At 34.9% G+C, this 10,914-nt stretch overlaps 1 protein-coding gene across 1 annotated transcript in view; it reads right to left on the bottom strand.

The window, feature by feature from the left end:
- Positions 1–6,987, bottom strand: part of SCAF11 (SR-related CTD associated factor 11) — an 84,634-nt gene extending 77,647 nt beyond the window's left edge. Inside the window, exons 1-2 of the mRNA XM_007937911.1 lie at positions 6,927–6,987; positions 3,883–4,040 (exon numbers count right to left, since the gene is read on the bottom strand). Coding sequence (XP_007936102.1) covers positions 3,883–4,040; positions 6,927–6,987 — 219 coding nt within the window. The remainder of the gene's footprint in view (positions 1–3,882; positions 4,041–6,926) is intronic.
- Positions 6,988–10,914: the final 3,927 nt, after the last annotated feature.

Below are 10,914 nucleotides of genomic sequence, written 5' to 3'. Positions count from 1 at the left end.
CAATGTCATGAGACAAAGTGTATGTGAACTGCTGTATGGAAAGTGAATTTGCTCTCTAAATCTTCACCCAAATCACAACTTAAAAAAAAAAAAAAAAAAAAAAAAGTTCTTAAAGTCCTCAAACCTTAATCCTTTAAGGCCAAAACTTAACCACTTGTGGCAACTGTGTCAATAAGCCCTCTCAATTTCTTAACCAGTGTGTAGGTGTTTGTATTTGGGGGGAGTTCTTGTCATTTATATGGCATCATAATTAACAGGAGCTGTCACTATTACCTAGAAGCTCTGGTGGTGTAGCAGGTAAGGCACTTAGCTGCTAAGCAGAAGGCTAGTGGTTCAAACCCATCAGCTGCTCCATGGAGAAAGATGAGGCAATTTACTTCTGTAAAGATTTACAGTCTTGTAAACCCAATGAGGTTGCTATGAGTTGGAACCGACCTGACGGCATGTGTCAGACTTCTCTAGCCTTTACCTTCCTAATTATTTGTTTTAAATCTGCATACTCAGACAGCCAAGGTTAAAATCACGTGCAAATTAAACACTTTCAATTTATTTACATTATGTTTTTGTTCATAGTCTGGGTAAATGGGATGGCTGTCAAACTTTGGTATACTGGCTCTATTTATATTTTTCAGTTCAAAGGCCTTTTTTGTTTCAGATTGACAGCTCTAATATAATAGTTCAGATTAACAGAATACACCACCTGTCTTTACGTGTCAATTACCATTCCTTTGTTTAGCTCAATATTCTATTTCTATATTGTTGCTGTTAGTTGCCATCAAGTTAATTCCAACTCATGGCAACCCCATGTGTGCAGAGTACAATTGCTCCATAGGGTTCTCTAGAGTATGACCTCTCAGAAGCAGATCACTAGGCTTGACTTCTCTCAGACACCCTTGAATGGTATGACCACCAATCTTCCAGTTAGTAGTGGAGTTTAACCATTGGTGCTATTATTTTATAAACTACTAACCTAATCACCTAACAGTTCCTAAAACTAAACATAGTCAGAGTGGACATGGTTACTTTCAAATTTGTTCTAATGTTCCCAAGAGTAGAATATTAGGCCATGGGCCATAAAGGCCACCAAAGGATCATCCTGAATCTCTCAGCCTCTGGTAAAATAATTCTATGTAACGTCTCGAGGTTATAAAAGTTCAGTTACTCACTCACTCTAAAGTCTTTACACAGTCTTTGTTTTAAATAACCACAGGACCAAAATTTTATAGCTCAAAGTAATTAAAACTAATTTTGATTTTTGATATAGATATTATAAGAGTATAAAAATTCTCAGAAGTCTGTCCAAAATAAGTATAACAGACTATACAACTTATCTAAATATTGATTTCCTTACAAAGCACAATTTCTTCAATGCCTATAATATTATAGTGTGTAAATTAATAATGAATTCTTCTTTCTAGAGCTTGATATCCATTCTGAATCATATTTCAGTGACCCTCATACCTTGAATACCTCTTGTTTACTTATTATGTAGATTTCCAATCACTGTAATTCTCACTTTTATTTCTATTCTCCCCCTTCTAAAATTGCAACATCAGTAAAATTTTAAACTACATACCAATTTAAAATTACTTTTAATTTCAGGGTATCCTGAAGTATTTGGAAACAAGTAGAGTTGAAAATCTTGCCCTGTATGTCAAATAGAACATTAATATAGGAAATGACATGAAAGATAAGAAAGCCTTAGCATAGGGCCTACCCCATTAAAAGACAGTGAATGCGAGCACTTATTTCTAATGCTGAACTCCAAAGTAAACCACATGTCTCTCTTTAAAAACAGAAGGGGTTAAAGGAGAATAAGAGGAAATACTGTAATAACTAATGACTATGAAAAAACCACCAGTGAATTTGAAATATGATTCTATTTGTCCATGTGCTTATATAAAAGTTTAAAAGTTAAAATTTAGTTCAAAACCTAATGATTTTGCTAACAAGCATTCACTCGTAATGTATTATGAACAATTTATTACTAGATTGTATTTTTCTTACTGCTCAGCTTAATAGTTTATTTAACTGATGGTTGATAGACCCATTAGGGAAATGAAATAATTCAGAATATTCTGTTTAACTTCTGTTTTCAAAGTTAATTTTTTTGTTTGACCAACACATTTCATGATGGCAGTACTGTTTTTGGAAAAGCAATTTAGCTTCAACAAAATCTTTATAACACAAAGGAAGGAAAATATTATATGTGAGCAACAGATTAATTCGAATTCTCTGTATGTTATCAAGTATTTTCAACTGAAAAATATTCAACGATGGTTAAAACATAAAGTGCATGGGTATCTCTGGTAGGGAGGGTATGTAAGATGCTTCCAAATACTGGCAATGTTCTGTTTCTTAACCTATGCAGGGGGTATATAAATGATTATGTTATCATCTAAATTGCAAACATAAGGTTTTATATACTCTTTATATATGATTTATTTCACAGTAAAAACATAAATGGGGGGAAGGGAAGCTTTGGCTCCACAAACAAAACAGTGTTAAGATAGTAAGAAGCAAACAGAACCAAATACAAATTTAAACCTTCCAATTTGCATTTTCATTAAGACCAATGAAAATCAAAGCAAAGTTATTTTTAAAAACAACTTTAAAAGATATCTTTCACACAGTATTTCAAAAACAGGACACACACTTTATAATACCCAATGCAAATGCTGTTTTTACTTCTTACAGCATTTCTCAATAAAAGCCCAGGGCAAAATCACTACAGACAGTAAGTAAAAGGCATTGTTGTGGGGAGGGACAAGATAATGTAGTTTAAGAATGAAACCTGTAACATCTAGGAATGTATAGCTTATGCATTCTTAAAACAAGTTCCTATATAATCCTCTTCTCAAGTGGACTCTGAACAAAATATGTAAATTACAGTGTCTCAACAGGGTAGAATATTATGTAGGCATTAAAAATATTAACCAAGAATATTGTTTGATAACTGGAAAATAAGGTTTAGCATACAGTATCAAATAAAAAAAATCACAAATTTTAATTATTTTATATAAAGACTAAAGAATTTAAACCAGGTCTAGGAAGAAACTAGAAAAGGAAAACTGGTTAATATGAGAACAACTGAATAGTGGTTGATTTTCAGTATTTTGTTAATTACACAAGAAACAAACTTTTACAAACTATTTTTTGGTATGCTGAGTTCCGACTGAAGGTTAAGTTTATTTATTAAAAATACTGTTAGGCTATAAATAGAATCATCAATACATACACATATAATTTGTTATGCTGCATATTATTTATAACTATGATATTTACATTCAATTATGTATTTGAGAAATTATTAAACGTGCTTTATTCAATTCAGTTCAGGTACTAAAAATAGAGAGATGAAAGACTCAGTACCCTAAAGGTATTACAGGCCAGTGAAGGAGAGAATGGAATACATTAAAAATAATACATCATAATATGTGCTTTAATAAAGTTCTGATAAATAAAACATGATAACTTGTACTTTACATAGCAGATGTGTTTAAAGTATAATTAAATAATCACATGTAATTCAATTAATAAGGCAAATATACTACAACTCCCATAACTGGGTTATGAGAGCTTGTTTGGCACCTTGTTCTACCTCTGTCTAGGGAAGTCATCCTTTTTGATAAAGCTTATAGTGGTGTGAAAGATGCACAGGGATATCTGGCCAAAGTAGGGGAAAATGCATTACTATGAACTGATTTATCTGTCAGTGCTTTAGACTACGTGTAATAAAATCATGCTAAGGAATTAAAGTATAGTAATGTATCACTTAAGAGTCAAAACAACAAAGAAAAAAAACATGACTACAAAATATCAAACTTATATAAAATAATTTATACATTAAGAACTGTACTTAATACTTATTTTCAGACTTACCTCTGCCCATGTAAGAATACAGGTCATACAGAAGACATGATTACAATTTTCTGGAAAACCAACTTCTTTCTCCAATAGGCAATTAAGACATATTGGACATTTGTCGGCTTCATTGTACAACAGAACAGTGGTAACAGTATTATTTCTGTCTCCTTCGCCTGTAAGTTAAAATAGCTAGATGATTTAAAGTTCTCCAAAGCAAAATTTTATTAATCAAAATTTTATGACCTATGTTTCTGGCAGAATGGTGAAGTAATATACTCCAAACACCTCTGTACTACAAAACAATTAAATCTTAGATAAATTACAACAAACATACTCTATCTTTGAGCCTAATTCTTTCAATCGACTATCATATTTTTCAGTGAAGGTAGGAGGAAGTGAGAAAAATCTTTCATTAATTTAATTTTAAAGTAAGTAATACTTTTGCATGGTTCAAAAATTAAAAAGTTAAAAAAAAAAATCTCCCACTCACATTTATCTCCCCATCTATCCAGTTCCACCCAACTAAAAAAGTAACAACTATTAATTTCTTTATGCTTTTCCAAAGATATTTTTAAATGCATAGACAAGCAAATCCTAATACATATTCTTCCATACCTCCTTTTACACACCAATGCTAAAACACTGTACACACTAATGCTGCCCTTTTTATTAAAATCTGTTGATGGACAATCACTTGTTTTCAACCTTGGCTATTACAAACCATGGTTCAATGAGTAACTTTGTCATTTCACATTTTTAAAGTATAACTATAGGATAAACTCCTAAAAATGGAATTGCTAGGTTAACATGTATGGATATTTAAAATTGGAATTTTTGTCCTCCTAAAGGTTTGTACCAATTTAAACTACTACCAGCAATGTAACAAACATATAAAAGTATGTATTGCTGGCTCATAAGTAAGCAAAAGAAATGCTACAGTTCAACAGAAAAATTAAAAAACAGTGAGCTGAAGAGTGAACAGTACACAACAAGCAAACGGAAAAACTGAGGTTGTCCTGGATACAAATGTTAATAGTAGTACACAGACAAGTTCTGGTATTAAGTGAGTATCCTCAAATGGGCTACAGTGCTTCCCATGTGGGTCCACGAAGAAGGAAATACAAATCTTCTAGACAAAAACACTCGCAATTTAGATCATAAATTAAATTTAATCAAATGTGACCTCATAATCAAACATTACCAAATCTAAGAAAATAAGCTAATCTGAGTAAGAATCAGTAGAAACAAGAGATATGCAAACTACTGGTTTCAAACACAGAATTTTCAGATACTACACAGAATGACTAAACAATAGATTAGACCCGAAAGAATATTTGTGAACTAGAAGACTGGGAGCTCTGGTATCGTAGTGCCTAAGGCTTTGACTGCTAACCAGAAGGCTGGTAGTTCAAACACACCAGTCACTCCTCGGAATGAAGAGTGGGCAATCTACTTCTGTAGTGATACCACCTCAGAAACCCACAGAGGGGTCGCTATGAGTTGGATCTGATTCGACAGCAGTGTTTGGTTTTGGTTTGTAAGATTTTAGGAAATTACCTACACCATAGAAAGAGATGGTGAAGGAGATGTAAACTATAAAAGAGAGGTTGAGAAATGAGGTTAGAACAAGGTCTAATGTACTCATCAGACTTTGGAAGGGAAAGGCAACATTTAAATGGGTTATGGCTGGGAAATCTTAAAAATAATGAATCAACAGATAAAGGAAACAACATATGCTAAACAGAAGTAAAAACAATCCATGCCTAAGAACAATGTAACAAAACTGTATACCATCAAAGGTGAAAACAAGATCTTAAAAACAGAAAAAAAGAAAACAATTAGACTGAGAAGTTATTTCTCAGTAAAAACACAAAATGGTTAAAGATCTTGAAAGTGCTAAGAAAAACACCACTATCCAAAATTACATAGCCATTAAAACAATCTTTGAATAGTCTGAAGAAGATAAAAGAGATAAAATTTAAGAATTTACCAACAGACCTTCACTAAAGGAACTTCTCACAGTCCTTACCCATACCCCAAACAAACCACTCCAGAAAGAAGGAATGAAATGCAAGAAGAAACAGCAAATAAAGAAACCCAAACAAGCATTATCTGTATAAAAATTCATTTAATTACTGGTGTTAAGGAGAAAGAAAGAAAGAAAAAAGAACCACCAAAGTAACAGATAATCATAATCCATAAATAGGTCAGGAGTAGGATGATCACAGTTAAAGCATTCTGAAGTTCTTCTAAGAAACTCTGGTGGCACAATGGTTAAGCACTCAGCTGCTAACCGACAAGTCGGGTTCAAACTCACCAGGGCTCCAGGGGAGAAAAGACCAGGCAACCTGCTCCTGTAAAGAATATAGCCTAGAAACCATATAGGGCAGTTCTACTATGCCCCACAGGACCACTATGAGTCAGAATTGACTCGACAACACACAACAACAAAGCTCTTCTTCTGTGACTGTGAAAATTAAAATATTGATTTTAGATTTTAAGCAAGTAGAAAAAAATGCCAATGACAATTATTTTTAAAAAGACTTCCCCACCAAAACAGAAATAAAAGAAAGAGCATGTAATTCCTAAATCACTGGAGAATAAGAACTAAAAAACAAAAACAGTTCAGCAAACCAAAAACCTCAAGCAATCAAAAAAATTAAAAAAGGAGCAGGCGGAAACAAAAAAAACACACTGTGTGCTGCTTATTTTAAGAAAGAGTCCAGTTGGAGTAAGCACTTAGCTGCTAATTTAAAGGACAGTGGTTCAAACATGACAGCTGCTCCATGGGAGCAGATGTGGCAGTCTGTTTCTGTAAAGATTTACAGCCTTAGAAACCCTCTGAGCAGTTCTACTCTATCCTACAGGGTCACTATGAGTCAGAATTGACAGCAATGGGTTTGGTTATTTTGGTTTACTTATTTAGGTGTCTTATATTAAGATTTAAGAACAATAAAATAAAGTAAAAATAAACTCATTATGTACTTTGAAACATAAATGAAGTTTGGAAACACCAAGGTTTGCTTCAAAACACAAACTTTATAAAAATGAAAAGTTACCTTCTGTATCTTCATACTCTTGACTGCCCACATTTAAGGTATGTACAGTTTTCTTCTTCATTTCTCCTTGAAAAAGGGTTTCCTATAGGATGAATTATAGTAGAGAATTGTTATATTTGCCTTTTCTCATTAATGCCAATTTAAAAAATACCTGAACTGCAACAAATTATTTTATACAGAAAAGAACATAGTACAAGGTAAGCTCATCATTCTAGTGGGTAATCAGGTGTTCTTTTCTATTCCTTGTCATCAAGAAGTACACAAAGCATACCTCATACCATACACAGAAACTAATGCCAGATGGATCAAAGACTTAAATGTGAAACCTAGAACTATAAAATTCATCAAAGGAAAAATAGGGGCAAACGTAGGGGCCCTAATTTATGGCATAAATAGACTATCAAGCATAACCCAAGATGGACAAACAGCAGACGATGAACTAGATGATTGAGATCTTCTAAAAATTAAAATTCTTATGTGCATCAAAAGACTTCTCCAAAAGAGTAAGAAGAGAACTTACAGACCGGGGGAAATACTTGGCAATGACATATCTGACAAGGGACTTAGTCTCTAAAATTTATAGAAAACTCTAATACCTCAACATCAAAAAGACAAACAATTAAAAAATGGGCAGAAGGGGTGAACAGACACTTCACTAAGAAGATATTCAGGTGGCCAATAAACACATGAAGAAATGTTCGTGATCATTAGCCATTAGAGATGCAAATCGAAACAACAATGAGACACCATCTCACCCCAGCACTACCAGCAAAGTTGAACAAGTCAGAAAATAACAAATGCTGGTGAAGATGTGGAGTGATTGGGACTCTCATACACTGCTGGTGGGGCTGTAAAATGATACCACCACTATGGTAATCAGTATGGTGATTCCTGAAAAACTTGGCCCAGAAATCCCATTACTAGGTATAGATCCTAAAGAAGTGAGAGCCAGGGCACAAATAGGTATATGCATACTTATGTTCATCACGGCACTATTCACTATAGCAAAGAGATGGAAACAACCTATGTAAGCATCAACGGAGGAATGGATAACCAAACCATGGTACGTACACATAATGGAATACTATGCAACACTAAAGAATAAGGTAGAATCTGCAAAACACCTCAGAACGCAGGTGAACTTGGAGGATATTATGCTGAATGAAATAGGTCAGTAAGACAAATATTTTATTAGCCCACTATTGTAGAAAGTCAAGGAAAGGTTATATATGGAAGGAAACTCTGTTTGTTGGTTAACAGGGATGGAACCGGCGGGGGGGGGGGGGGGGCTGCTGTAAGGAAAAGGAAGACACAGAAAGGTGCACAAGAGGTACAGACAACAAAGATTAACACTTTTATATACAGAACACTGCTTTATCAGTAATAACAAACATTAATCTACAGGTAGATACATAACTAGACAGGCTGAATGATCAGGTATGTCTAGGTAAAAAAATATATCCATGACCACATATAAATTTGGCAGATGATATTTTTACAGACATATCTGTATGTGCTATAAGAACGTCCATAGAAGTAGAATTAATGGAGCAAAGTTATGATAACTTAATAGCCACAGCTAAATACCCTGTGGAAGTGAGTTGTTGGACCTGTGGGCTAGGGACCATGGTCAAGGGGGATATGAAGCTCAATTGGCATAACATACTACACAAAAACATTGTTCTATATCTTACTTTGGTGAGTTGTGACTAGGGTCTTAAAAACTTGCAGGCAGCCATCTAGGTACAATTGGTCTTGCCTCGTCCCAAGCAATAAGAATGAAGAGAAGCAAAGACACATGGATACAATTAGTCCAAGGGACCAGTGGACCACGGGAACCTCAGCCTACATGACCATGAGACCAGAAGGAAGTAGATAGTCCCTGGCTACCAATGCCAACCACTCAGAAAGGGGTCAGTGCAGGATATCTTGGATAGAATGGGAGAAAAATGTGTAACAAAACTCAGAATCATTAAAAGAAAAAAAAAGCAGCTTACTGGTCTGATAGAGAGACTGGTAAAACCCCTGAGAATATGGCCCCTAGTTACCCTTCAGGCCTGGAATTGAACTCACCTCCACAGCTTCTAGCCAAACAGACAAGTGCATAAGGTGAACATTTATACCAGGTATGTACACTCCTTAGAACAATTATCACAGGAGATAAAAAAAACTCTCATTGCCATGGAGTGACTCATAGCAACCCCTCCTTGGGTTTCCGAGGCAGTATCACTACAGAAGTAGGTTGCCCAACCTTCCTTCCAAGGAGTGGCTGGTGGGTTTGAACTGCCAGCCTTCTGGTTAGCAGTCAAGTGACTTAGGTACTATGTTACCAGAGGAAAATGGTGATTAAAGGAGGCAAAAATGAGAAACATGGTAAAGGAAGTTAATATGGTAGTGAGAACAAATAAATTTATGAGGTCAAATTATTTTTCAAAACTCAGCTCACAGACTTCCTTCTTAATTGATGTAAGACACATGATTTCAATGAATGGTTCAAATACACTTTGGAACATCGAAGCACAACAAATCCATTTCATCAGTGTGATTCTCTCATATGTACCAGAAATAATTTTTCTATTAGTTTCTACATTAAAGGTATAAATTACCCAGGAAAATTCTCTATTATGTTAAATAAAGAGAAATACAAAGTCCTGAACTTTGGTTGAAAAACCAACTGCAAAAGCTTGATGCAGATTTTTTAGTAAATTAAAAACTCAACATGAGTTAGCAATACTTCTTAAAAATTAATTTAATCACATTCTGCCTTAAAAAAAATTATAATTATCAAAATCAAGAGGAAAACTTCCCACTCTGAGCCTGTATTTGTGACATTTGTTTTAGTTCTGGTGCCACTCTTTAAGGCACCAGAATAATAACAGGATAACTCCTCCTCCAAAAAAAGAAAAACACCTCATTGCCTTGGAGTTGATTGTTGTTGTTGTTATGTGCCGTCGAGTCAGACCCGACTCATAGCGACCACTCCTTGGGTTTCCGAGGCAGTATCACTAAGGAAGTAGATTGCCCCATCTTCCTTCCGAGGAGTGGCTGGTGGGTTTGAACCGCCAGCCTTCTGGTTAGCAGTCAAATGCCTCAGGCACTATGCCACCAGAGCTCCTTGGTAACAGAACAGGAGAGATAAAATGGTGACAAGACTTGAAAACCATATCATATGCAGAAAGCTAAAAATGTTTGGCCTGGAAGAAGAGAAAGCTTAAGGAGAATTTTAGCAGTTATCTTCAAATGGATATTAACTACCATGCTCTATTTAAAAAATATTTCAAGCTGTATCCAGGATGCATTTTCTACTAGTACATTGAGCTGGGATTATTTTCTACTGGGGCACCTCAATAGCCAAGGAATCATAAAAAGGGGCCATAGCTTTCTACTAACAGATGCTAAACTTTTTAGCCTATTGGCTTCATTTCAAATTCCGGCCATTCTTCCCCACTTTCTTTTTCTTCCAAAGTCTGTTTCTTTCCATGTACTACAAAACAGAAATCCTTTAATTTCTGCTCCACTTCAAAATTCCCTCTCCCTGCTTCCTTTCATCCTACTGTCCTTTAAGTAAGCCCATGGTATGTAAAGATATCAACATCCTGCTCAGAGTACACACTTTAGAATTTAACAGACCTAGATTCAAGTTCCAGCTCCATTACTATGCAATAAATGGTTGTTATTGTGCATAAGAATAGAACACTAGGAAGGATAATAAAATTGTTGCTTGCCCATTTTCTTTGTTCTCCCTAAAGGGAAAGACAAAGGCAAAAAAAGGACTAAAAAAAGACATCATCACTGAATAACAACTAATCTGACTGACTGCTACCAATGTTTTGTCTAAAAGGAAGAATTAAATCTTTTGGCTACAAAGAAAGAGGGACATATGAATGGCCATGAGGGAGTTTAAGTCTATTCCTCACTCCACTCCCAAACCCAATCTTGCCATTGCAGACCTTACCGCAGAAAAGAAATGATGCGATAAATGGGAGCC

Source organism: Orycteropus afer, unplaced genomic scaffold, assembly GCF_000298275.1.
Source record: "Orycteropus afer afer isolate SDZICR_OR568_19922 unplaced genomic scaffold, OryAfe1.0 scaffold00045, whole genome shotgun sequence".
Lineage (NCBI taxonomy): Eukaryota > Metazoa > Chordata > Mammalia > Tubulidentata > Orycteropodidae > Orycteropus > Orycteropus afer.
The sequence above is the reverse complement of the archived record's forward strand: the minus strand, read 5'-3'. Positions and strand labels throughout refer to the sequence as shown.